Source organism: Vulpes lagopus, chromosome X (genome assembly GCF_018345385.1).
Source record: "Vulpes lagopus strain Blue_001 chromosome X, ASM1834538v1, whole genome shotgun sequence".
NCBI classification, from domain to species: domain Eukaryota; kingdom Metazoa; phylum Chordata; class Mammalia; order Carnivora; family Canidae; genus Vulpes; species Vulpes lagopus.
The window spans coordinates 27,720,493-27,733,771 of NC_054848.1; the positions used below are offsets into that span (position 1 = coordinate 27,720,493).

At 33.3% G+C, this 13,279-nt stretch overlaps 1 protein-coding gene across 8 annotated transcripts in view; it reads right to left on the reverse strand.

The window, feature by feature from the left end:
• DMD (dystrophin) overlaps window positions 1-13,279 on the reverse strand; it is a 2,057,113-nt gene that overhangs the window by 1,362,175 nt on the left and 681,659 nt on the right. For all 8 annotated transcript variants that reach the window (XM_041741334.1, XM_041741335.1, XM_041741332.1 and 5 more), the window contains one exon: window positions 8,262-8,349. In XM_041741334.1, the coding sequence (XP_041597268.1) occupies window positions 8,262-8,349 (88 nt within the window). The remainder of the gene's footprint in view (window positions 1-8,261; window positions 8,350-13,279) is intronic.

Below are 13,279 nucleotides of genomic sequence, written 5' to 3' on the forward strand. Positions count from 1 at the left end.
AAACTATCAGCTCAATATGTCAGGCCAAAAACTGTCCAGATGCTAAATATCACTAAGGAATTAATTAGGAATTAATATAAACATGAAAGGCAAATTTTATACAAGTCTATTATGAAATCTACAATACTCTCTACTTATTAACATATTGATTTTTATAACTGAATAAAGGTAATTAAAATACAATAATAGGTTAAAGAAAGATCTCCACGTTAGGATAAATGGTGAATGTGAATAGAAAGGTAGAGAAATTCACAGTAAAATCTCTGGTATTAGGCACAACTGAGTTTAAATTTCACTCCCTTTACTAAATGGGTAATGAGGTTTGATTATTTGATCCCACTATATCTCATTTTTCTCATCTATGTAATGAAGCTAAAATAGAATTGACCTCATAGGATACCTATGAGGGTTCTGAGTTAACATGTGTGAAGCAGTTACACAAACTCTGATATATACCAGGTAACCAATAAATATTGGTCAGTGTTACAGCAAATAATATGTAGCCAACAAAAAGAGAGAGAGAGAGAGAGATTGGATCTTTTAAATGTTGAAATTGGTGGGGAGAGGTCTTTTTTATGACTGAAAGGGGTCATTTACAAAAAAAATAATAACTAATATTTTTAAAGATAGTGCTAATTTTATATGACACTAACGTGGGGTATAGAAAGCATATGTAGACATTTTTAAATAAGTCATATCAACTAGTAATGAATTCATGAGTTTATTAACAAAGCTTGAAATATGTAGCCATATATCCAAACTCATCTGCAATTAAAGTTATAAAAAGCAAACAAGCCAAAAATTAAAAACAGAAACTTCCCCATGTCACTGGAAAAGATATGATGTTGGCCACAAAGAATCAGATACATCATGAAGAATTTGCATGTAAAAACTGTATTACTTCATGTGTGAAAATAGTTCCCGCTCGACCTGAGTGCAACCTGTCCTTCTAAACTCTAAAGCGCTCTAAGAAAAATGTCTCTACTGACAGTATTTGGTAAGAGTTCTCAGGTTAGAGCAGGTGCACTTGTGAATTCACGCAACACCAAATCAATACCTTACTTCATATGAATATGAACATCAGGCGAACAGTACCCACAGACACAAAAAGCCAAACAAACATGTACACAGTCTCTCTTGCTTCAAGTGTGCTTTAAAATATTTGGGGGAAGGATCAAAAGCACTGTCACATGGCACATTGCTTCGTTTATATCTCTTTAACTAAAATTATAAATGCCATTACTTCACCTTCATGAATTAGCCATCTATTATGAGAAAGTCCCTTACAGTTTTTGCAGAATAAGGATACTGTTTGCCAAATGAATACTCGCACATGAATAATTTTACTATTATATGTAACTGTTTTATGTGTATTTTGTAGAATTATATGCTCCCTAACCTAACTCAAAATTTTAAGGTTTCTCTTGTTTTTATTTATTTATTTGAAAGAGAGCAGGAGTGAGAGAGATAACAGAGGGAGAAAAAGACTTGCCACTGAGTGGAGAGCCCAATGTGGGGCTTGAGCCCAGGACCCTGAGATCATGACCTGAGCCAAAGGTAGAGGTTTAATTGAGCCACACAGGTGCCCCTGAAATTTTTAAATTTTATGATACTTTTTAAGTGTAAATATCTGCCAAGTTTTAAGTATCAATCATTTGAGCATCAATTTTTCTAATTTTTTTGCTCGCTACTTAAGAATACAAACGCTAACTCACCAGGAATTATGAACAATACTTATGGAGGGATAATGGATCATAATCCATTCACATCTCATATTCTAAACAACCCCCGAAATAGACCATGAATAAATATATTGCACCCAGAGGAAATGGATCATTACTTCAAGTGCATCCATTAATTTTATGACTTGTGTACAGTACATAACAGACTGTTAGAATAATTTTAATTGCGTACCACCTTCCATGCAAGTACTTCAGAACGGGTACTTAAGGTGAAGTATTCCTCATCAAGTCTATTCATCATTAGCCATGAAGCTAGAGTAGAAATAATGCAAAACCCATGTTTTCAGAGCTCTTGAGTTAGAAGAATATTTAGAATGGAAACTTAAAATGAAGTTTTAATAAATTGACTCCAATTTTTATTGCATTTTAGGTGAGAGTCATTACAAGCCCATTTGGCATCCAATAGAACAGCCTCAAAATATAATAGAAATCAACTAACTCCAGGAAAATAAGGCTTGAGTATTGTAGACCAAATTCTAGAGGTTTCTTTGACCACACTGTTATCACTTTTTAAAAATAATCATTTTTAAATAATAGCTTTTAAAATTAATGTTTATATAAAATATACACCACTAGTGAACAAAATACATACATTTACTAAAAGAGCTCTTTTTTCACTCTTTTCTATTTTTGTGTGTTTTAACTATTTATTTTTTACTTTTTTCTATTATTAAATGCCGCTGAATTATAAGAGACAAAGGGCAGATTCCTACTTATATTATGTTGTATTATTTTTTTTTTTAAAATGAAGTAAATATAAATTTGGAAAACCTCCCTTCTCAGTATTACAGCTACAGGAAACTTAATTAAATCACTAAGGCACCCAATCTAGTCTCTCCCACTTACTCTCATTAAGATTCTTGAAAGCCAACAATTTCTTGTGACTAATGTCATTATTCTCATCTTATACAGGGGGACAGTGACTTCATAAAAAATTGTATTTGTGAATAATTTCTCTAATAAGAATTTCTCTCCACCGTCTACCACTCTCTCCAACTACTCCCATACTTATCCAATCAAATGATGTTGACAGGAAACACAAATTCAATGTTAGTATTCAAAAAGAAAACAGTTAAGGAATAGATAAATCAGTTCATCATACCAAAATCCATTTTTAAAACTTAGAAACATGATTTTTAAGCTAACACTCTCTTAGTAGCACCATAGCTCTCTTTTTAGCCTATAATGATCATGAAGATCACTTACACTCTTGACAAGATACTAATAATTCTAATAATTACTATTTTATTTAAACATTTCCTTAATGTGATTGTCTTCAGACTCTTAATTAACATACAGAAAACTACAATTAGAAATTGAAAGGGAAGCACAGTTTAATATAGAAAACATCACAACCCTATTAGACAATTATACTATCTCCTCTGGAAATTGTGGTAAAACAATTTTTAGCTTAAAGAAGGGGAAATTGACCTATGCTTACATATATTTTAAAATAAATGTTTTGACACAAATATTTTCTTGATTATTTTAATATTAATAAAGGAAAACAAAGTATCTAAACCAGGTCTTTTTATACCTGACTGATAAGGAGACTATATGTAGATGGAAGAACATCATTTTACAAACAAAATTAAGAATAAAGTCTAATATAAATAGATACAAATAAAGCAAATGATTAGATATAAAATATTCTCAATTGTCCTAAAAATCCCATAATCTCAAAACTTGAAAAGCTGATTTTTCAAAAGATTTTATTTATATATTCATGAGAGAGACAGAGAGAGAGAGGCAGAGACACAGGCAGAGGGAGAAGCAGGCTCCATGCAGGGAGCCCGATGTGGGACTGGATCCCAGGTCTCCAGGATCACACCCTGGGTTGAGGGCGGTGCTAAACCGCTGAGCTACCCAGGCTACCTGAAAAGCTTTTGTTTTGAAGTAAGCAGATCAGTTAAAAACAATCTGACATGAAACCTTAGGAAATTAGGATTCATTAATTAATGATCAATAGTATGGATATAGTAGCAAGATTGTTTACCGTATATAGTTGTGAAATTTTCTAGACTTTTAATTTTACCATTTTAGCGCTTAAATGAAAAACTGTAAAAATAAACCTTACAAGTTATGTTGTATTATTTTTTTTTTAAATGAAGTAAATATAAATTTGGAAAACCTCCCTTCTCAGTATTACAGCTACAGGAAACTTAATTAAATCACTAGGCACCCAATCTAGTCTCCCACTTACTCTCATTAAGATTCTTGAAAGCCAACAATTTCTTGTGACTAATGTCATTATTCTCATCTTATACAGGGACAGTGACTTCATAAAAATTGTATTTGTGAATAATTTCTCTAATAAGAATTTCTCTCCACCGTCTACCACTCTCTCCAACTACTCCCATACTTATCCAATCAAATGATGTTGACAGGAAACACAAATTCAATGTTAGTTCAAAAAGAAAACAGTTAAGGAATAGATAAATCAGTTCATCATACCAAAATCCATTTTAAAAACTTAGAAACATGATTTTTAAGCTAACACTCTCTAGTAGCACCATAGCCTCTCTTTTTAGCCTATAATGATCATGAAGATCACTTACACTCTTGTACAAGACCTGGGACATCCATAAGGAACATGTTCATGTAAAGCTTTAAAGTATGCAAGTAATTTATACAACCTCCTTTTTTGGTTAGAAAAAAAGTCCCAAATAAATTAATATGAGTCTCTTACTGAACCTGTGCATATTTTCAAAATATAAATCATTCCCCTGTGAAATGCACAGTATGATTTATATTAAAATTCACAATACATTTAATGTTAACTGTACTTTAATATTCTGCAAGTCAGTCTTTGTATTTGATAAAGTGCAGTCAAAATGAAAACTGTCTTTAAATTGATCCTAACTTCTATGTGACCCTGCAAAACTGAACACATGTTATAAGAAAGAGTGTTCTTGGGACACAAACCTGATTTTCAACAAAATTCTGCAACATTAAATCAAAGTCACTTCTACATTGGCATCATGGTAATCTCTGCACTTTTAGGAATTTTAAGGCACTCTCCCTTTTTCTCAGCACTTTTTTTAAAGGTTTTATTTATTTATTCATTAGAGAGAGAGAGAGAGAGAGAGAGAGAGAGAGAGAGGCAGAGACATAAGCAGAGGGAGAAGCAGGCTCCATGCAGGGAGCCCAATGTGGGACTCGATCCCAGGACTGCAGGATCATGCCCTGAGCCAAAGGCAGATGCTTAGCGCTGAGCCACTCAGGTGTCCCATCTGCACCTTTCTTAATTTCCTTTAAGAAACTGCCCTTGAAACTAACAGGTTTTGTTTTCTCCATTTCTTAAGTAATGCTAACAATTATTTCAGTAGTTATTTAGAAATGGCCAAAAGTGAATTGAAAATATATTTGATGTATTACTCTGGTTCAAAACTGGTATAAAACTTAAGTATTGAAGAATTTTTTTTGGCAGGCCTTAGATTTTCATTCTGAGGACAATTTAAAAGAGGACTCCTAAAATCATTCCACATATTTAAAAAAGCACTCTAATCTTACAGTAAATTATCTGAAGTAGAAAATTCAGCTATATATGGAGAGATACACAGAAAACAAAATGCTTTTAAAAGCATAATTATGCTATTCTTATACATATTTTACACTATGGATATATGTTAAATATTGTTAGCACAATAAAACATACATAAACTATAAATTTGTATTGGTTGCATAATATAACACTGTATAAGAATGACCTGTCTTTATCTCAATTTTTGAGGACAAAAAGGAATAAATATTTACATGAGGTCATAAATGAAGTACCATGACTCAGCTCTTATTTTCTCTTTTTATAAATTAAAAGATAGGAATGTATATGTTTCATATGGTTATAAGTTTTATTCTAACTCCAAAGTTTAAACCTGAGAAAAGAAATTCTGGGTTTATAAATTTAAGACCCGAGATAGCCTGGTTTAGAGAAATCTCATTTTGTCCTTCAGCTCCAAGAGCCACACCAGGGAACTGCAGTTTTTGGTTCTATGCCAGCAGAGCTATGGTAAATTAGGGTTAGGGGTCCCAATGAAATATACCCGGAGAGAGACACTCTAGGCATTTATGTATGTGTCTGCCTTAACTCACAATTTTTTTTCTTAACTCACAATTTTTACAATTACCTAGGAGTGTTACGAAATTCTGTAGAAGACCAAAAAAAAAGGTACAAAAAGTTAGAATCACTGAGTCTACTTTCTAGTAATCACAAAAATTGTTTGATTGAATGGAGCAGCAGAGCTATGCTGTAGGTATAGCCCAAATTTGAGCCTAATCACTTAACAGTTAGACATAGGTATCTTTAGTGGCCTAACACATGAGAAGCTTAAAATTTGATCAATATAGTCAACCTATAAGGAATGTCTCAAATCACACCCCTAGCTCTTACTGCTCTTTGCTCTCCACACTAGTTAGCATTTTCCTTCAAAAGTATTATTATTTTCTGACTAAAATTATCTCAATAACTGCCTTAACTTCTTTTGTTAAAAAGAATGTGAACAATTAATATTTATTAAGGACCTGGTATGTGTCCTGATTTTTCTTCATGCCTTCTAAACTTAGAACTATGAGGGTAATAATCTTGAAAATGACATTATCACCAATCACATGATCATTTTAATCCTGTCTGGGGTTTTAATTATCAAAAAAATCATTCCCTTCATTTCAAATTTTTAACTGCTTTTTGAATAATTATCTTAGGTAAGGTATGCTTTCCATTTGAATAAGAAATGAGACCATTTAAAAGTATAGATTTTACACAGGTTCATAAAATTTGAAAAGTGACAATATAATTCCTAGGGGGGAAATTGCATAGTAGCTACAAGCCTATTTTTTGGATCACACAATTTCATGTAATATGAATATGCTGTTATCAAACTCATCAGTTAAACCACTCAGCAACATAAAGCTAAACAATAACCTTTCACTATTTTGCATTGTCTATGTATTCATTAACTTGTCAACCCAATTGTGAGCTGTCTTATTTGCTTATTTTTACTGTTAACCAAATACAGTCATGGGACTCATTAAAAGAAAAAAAAAAAAGAATTGATCTCCTTGGAAGATCACTGAACTTTTTAATGCCAACATGGCAATTAAGGCAAAAAAAAAATAATTCATACATAAAATTTATGCTCCAGAAGGCAGGCATGTCCCAGAAAAAGCTGACATGCACAACAAAAAAAATTGTTTCATTGGTTATTATACTCCTGTAAACATATCCTGTTAAATATGTAAAAAAAAATCTTGTTTGGAAATAGCATTATGCCCAATTCTCATAAATCACATATATCTGGAAATGAATATAGTAGTATGACAATGACAATTTCAAAGAAGTTTATTCACAACTGATGTCAATTACATATTTTGTTCAGACAGCTTTTGAAGCACTGCTAGGAAAAATTAATTTTAATTCATTTTTTAAAAAGAAAAAACTGAAAAATAAAAGGGCGAGGGAGGCACTTCAGTGGCTCAGTCGGATAAGCGTCCAACTCCTGATTTTGGCTCAGGTCATGATCTCAGGATTGTGAGATCCAGCCCCACTTGGCAGACTCTGTGCTGGGCACTAGAGCCTGCTTAATCTTCTGTCTCTCTCCCCCTGGCCCTCCCCCACCCCTGTTTGCAAGCACTCTAAATAAATAAGAAAGAAAGAAAGAAAGAAAGAAAGAAAGAAAGAAAGAAAGAAGATAGAAAAAAGAAAGAAGATAGAAGAAAGAGGGATCCCTGGGTGGCGCAGCAGTTTGGCGCCTGCCTTTGGCCCAGGGCGCGATCCTGGAGACCTGGGATCGAATCCCACATCAGGCTCCCAGTGCATGGAGCCTGCTTCTCCCTCTGCCTGTGTCTCTGCCTCTCTCTCTCTCTCTCTCTCTGTGACTATCATAAAAAAAAAAAAAAAGAAGATAGAAGAAAGAAAGGAAGAAAGAAAAGAGAAGAAATAAAGAAAAGGAAAAAAATGTTAGCTTTGTACCTTCACCTTACTCTAAAACAGCTAGAGTTAAAAAATAAAGTTTCCCCTGAGAAGACATTTGTAAAATGGGAAAAAAAATGAAAAGCAACATAGAAAGTGTCAAGTACATTATTAGGAAACAGGTATTCTGATGAAACCTTACACGTAATTTTAGTTTGTTTGGAAAAATACATTGCAAGAATTACTTAAAATCAGATTACAATCAGCTTACATATAGTATATGATTGCTTATATTTCCAATGATTTCAGCAAACCTTGTTTTCTTAAATTATTTGGACAAATGCTAGTAAGATTTGCATTAAAATTGATTTCTCTGCAATAGATTGATAAAATATTCTAGCACATCCCATTTTCTTCCACTGGACTCAAAGATGAATTTCCTCTAATAATTTGCTTAGCATTAAGAAAGAATAATAAAAAGCTCACAAACTCACTTTAATTTAAATTTGCATTCAGGAAGTGCTTGTCTGATATAATTCAGCTGATAAATATGAACCTATGTGTTTATCAAATCCCTAAGAAGATTATCTAAATCAACTCCGTGTAATTACCATTCACCATCTGTTCCACCAGGGCCTGAGCTGATCTGCTGGCATCTTGCAGTTTTCTGAACTTCTCGGCTTTTTCTCGCTCTATGGCCTGCAGCATGATAGCAAAGGTGAGTATTTCAATACAAGGATTGTAAAGCTACACAGTAATTATAACTTCTATTTGCCCTTTCAAGCCTTAAGATATTTCACTCTGTCAGCTTATCATGTGAATCTAAAGATTTTTTTTCACAAGTTTCTTGGCACCAGAAGCATCAAAATGACAATGAAAGCACAAGTCATTTTCATATTGAATTACTACTACTTTTAATAAGATTTCTACCCTTAACTCTTTTTATATGCAATAGTTTTTGATGCACTGTAATATAAGACCACAAAAAAGCAAATCATAAGAAACATTGAAAGGATAAAGTGACAGATAATTAAAAATCAAATTTGTCTTTTAAATATACACCACTGAAATTACTCCTAATAACTTAAGTACACATTCTGTATTAAAAATCAAATAGAAATTAAGTATATAAAAAACAGAAAAGCACACTAGCATTAATAATTTAGCAAAACCTCCATCTTTATATACACAAGACTGTAGGTTAATTTTTCTCTCTAAAACTTTCAAAGTACTCCCATCTCAAGGAAAAAGAGATGCAGTTTCAGAAATCTTTCTAATTTCATTAGTTCATTTCTCCTTAGAGTTAACTTTTGAACTACAAAAACACAATGATTTAAATTAACAAAACCTAGCATTTAACACTGTTGGATTTAGCTAATAATATCTCTCCACACGTGCACACACACACACACACTCACACAAACACACACACAATACTATGATGTAATTGAACTATATTACCATAGTCACTAAAAATATGTGGCTATAACAATATATGTCCTAAAACATAACTACCTGTAGAAAAAGTAGGCTTTAAGGCACTTAACAGTTAGAGCAATACTCCTATGACCAAATAATAGCATCATACAAATATTTCCCTTGAGTTTGTGACAGGAGGCTATTCTATATACAAATCTTTTTCAAAATTTTATTTAGATCAATGGGTATTTAAACAAATATTCTAGGGTGTAATACTGGAGTACAGGTAGGAGGCCTATCATCAACACATGCACATTCTGTAGACCATTCATTGTTCAACAGAACTCTGCAAAGATGAAAATATTATAGTTCTGTGCTGTCCAATACAGTAGCCACTAGCCACATGTGGGTACTGAGTACTTGAAAGGTGGCAAGTATGACTGAGGGAAACTTATTTTTCATCTAATATAAATAAATCTAAATTTCAAAAGCTACCATGTGTCAAGTGCCAATGTAATTATACAGTCCAGATCTAGTGTCTTCCCTTTGAAAGCAAATAAAGACAGGCAGGTAGACTAAATACAGATCTAGAGATTATGGCAACATCAGATATACATTCAGAGAAATAAGAAATCATCTTATTGCTAAACTAGACTATTTCCCAAGTACACCAAATGATGGGAATGCTCATACTATAATCCATACCTTTTAAATATTCAAAAAGATTCTTCAATTTTAAAAGATAACCACAATTGAAAGAAGGGCTTTTAAAATTGTTTTAAGAAAGAGTTTCATGAACTAGAATTATTGGATTGAAGGTCAATAATACAAAATAGTAAAAATGCCTGTAGACAATAATATATCCAATCACAAAAAAACTGCAACATCCAAAATACTAATTAGAATTTAGCAAAGATAAATGAAATAAAATGCTATGAAGTGATAGTTTTGGTTTTAAGTATTTACACTCTACCTTAAAAATACACATTTTTTGTTATGCTGTCAAGGGCAGCAAATGAAAAGTAGGTTCATCTCATCAGTAGGGAATTCTCTAAAAGTGATAGACACATTTTAATATCTTGGATTCTACTTGAAAATTTCAAAGCACAGAGATTGTGGTGTTTGGGGATTATATACTCCCAGGATCCCATACCAATTAGCAGGTGAAACTTCTGGGTTACCTTGAAAGTCATTTTCACAAAGGCATTATCAAATTGTTGACACAAGTATTTGCACAACCATGGAAGATTCTAGCTTTCTAGTAGAATTGAAAAGTCTATGAAAATAAAGTAGCCACAACATCTTGCTAAAGGTAAGAACCTAGATGAAATTCCAAAATTTACATTTTCTCAACTCTCAATTTTTGTCTTCTAAGTTATCTGTTCCTATTAGGAAGCTTATTGGCACATGCTTCCCAACACTTTAAATTTATTCTCCATTAAAAGGTAAATGTTATTTGTAAAGGACTCTGAGCACTTTAGAAGAAAAATAAATAAGCACATTCTAAGTAAATATATAACATTCACAACTACCAAGAGCTATAGCAAGATGTGGGGTATTCCAAATTTGAACTATATCAGCAAAAGGGGAAGTGCAGAGGAAGAGAGGTAGAGGAGAGAGAGACAGAGACAAGCAAAAAATACATATACGGCAACAGAACAAGAACAGAAATAGCCACTTGGTATTCTCCAAGTTAAACAGAGTTAGGGTTACCCTTTCCTATTAGAAGGGTTTCCATTTTAACTACACTGAGTTTTTGCTTTTTTATATATGAAATTATATAAGGAGCAGAATCAGGAGTGCCTGGGTGACTCAGTTTGTTAAAGTCTGCCTTCGGCTATTATGATCCTGAAGTCCAGGGATAGAGCCCTGCTCTGCAGGGAGCCTGCTTCTCCCTCTCTCTCTGCCCTTCCCCCAAGCTCCTGTGCAAGCTCTCTCTCTCACACTCATTCTCCCTCTCAAATAAATAGTCTTTTAAAAAAGGAGAAAAAGAGTAGAATCAGAACACAATGCTGTCTTTATAAATGATGAAAAGAAATTACCACTGGCTTCCTAAATGTCATGATCATAATCTTTTCATTCTAAGCATCTAATGGAATAATCAATTAGTATGAGTCACAGAGGGGAAACTTCTAATTGATTATTTCAGGGGTAACTAGCTTAAATATCTAGTTTGGTTAATGACATTATTCCAATTTATTTATTTATTTAACCGCACACACACACACACACACACACACAAACAGTAATACAGAGTAGGTACTATTACCCTTACACTTTAACAGAGGAGGAAAATGAGGCACACAGAGGTGTGTTAAATATTTGAAAACACTGCCATAGCCATGATAAAAATCAAATTCCTTACACTGTATACCAAATCTCAGTTTATGAGCATTATTTCATATGTATTTCATAATAATTCAGTGGGTTGGAAGGAACCAACAGCATTTTATCCTCTTTTATACAAGAAAAAACTGAGCATCAGCAAGATTAAGTCATATATACAAGATCGTAGAAGTAGAAAGTTTTAGATCCAATTTTAAAAGCCCAATCATCTATTTACAAGTTCAGCTCTTTCAAACACACTCTGCTGTTCTAAGGGTATTTCAATGAAAATTAATCAAACAGCTTCGAATGTATCTGACTACAACTCACAGCAAAGGCAACCTGATAGTTTGGATGTAGTCAAAGATGATATTTAAAATATTTAACCATTAATGCAGCATGGGCACCAAGCTATCAGAAGGAAGGCCTGGTTACTCAGAAGGGACAATGACAGTCTAGAAGCTGATCAGAAACTCTGTGTACAGGTCAATTACTTTACTCCATTGCCAGATGTCTACTCTACAGAAACTCAATAACTCGTGTGTAATAGAGAGGCCTGAAAAAGAAGCAGTGGCCACCACATATCTCTCAGTGTTCCGATGATATCTGGGTTAAGTAACATCACTTTAAAGAGGAATATTGGAAAAATAAAGAGATATTGGCACAAATGCACTCTGAGGAGTCTGAACAAGACAGTGAAGAGTACAGAAAACATTTCATTTCAGACACAGTTTATAGATAGTTGATTTTTTAAAATGAGAAAACTTAGGGTAGTAAGAAGACAGTAAAGAAGGTAATGAAAAGTTTTGGAGTCATTCTATTCTCCGAAGGTTTGAATTCTGTCTCTACTGTTTACCAGCTGTTTGACATTTGGAAAGTGATTCAACCTTTCTGAGCACCAATATCTTCTATGTAAAATAACACTAACAATACCTACCCTTCAAGGATTCTGAGAAGATTAAACGAGGCTCTTCAAATAACTTATTTCGCAAATTGGGACAATTCTTACATAGTAAAATGGAAATCCAGAAATAACTAAGCTGTAACAAATAGAATAACATAAACTGAAAATGTTCCAAAGAGCCACATGTGGGCACCCGAATGAATGGTGATTTCAATCATCTTTAAAAAAAGTTTAGGAAAAAATCTTGGCCTAAGAGTGGGTTAGAGTACCTGCTCACAAAAATACAAAAATGTGTGTTGGGTGTCCAAATAACCACATATACAAAGTGCTAAAGAAGTTTACTAAATAAACATCACCAAAACTCCTTTTCTTCCTGGACCTGGACATATATGCATTCATTTTCAAATAAAATATATGAACTTCTGTCTTAAAATAGGTTAGATTAGTAGTTCCTAAGAAACATGGTTTTGAAAAAGGGAAGGCATGCCCCTTACTATAAAAGGGTATGTGCCACCAGGAGAAAAATTGGCCCTCCACATGTCTACAATGCAAAGTAAACACTAGCCCATGAAAGAACGGAAAGAGAAAGACAAAATAGAAAGAAAAAAACTGATCATCACACCTATTCCCTTATTCAGTTCCATGAAAACTGTTGCTATTAAGGACACCATTAGACTCCATGCTACTACATTCAATGGCAGATCCTCAGTTTTCAACTTACTTATCAGGATAATCTGATTCAGAGGATACCTCTTCAAAATATTTCCTAAGTTGGTTTCCTAGATGACAAGTACACAGTCTTTATCCTACCTCAAGGACTCCCTTTACTCAATCCCCTGTGCTGGTTCTTGCACATTTCCCTATATACATGTATAGAACTACATCTGTACCTTCATTTTTTCAAGCCAAAAACAGAATCCTTCTTGACTGTTCTTTTTCTCTCAAATCCCATATCCAATCCCTCAGAAACTCCTGCTGACT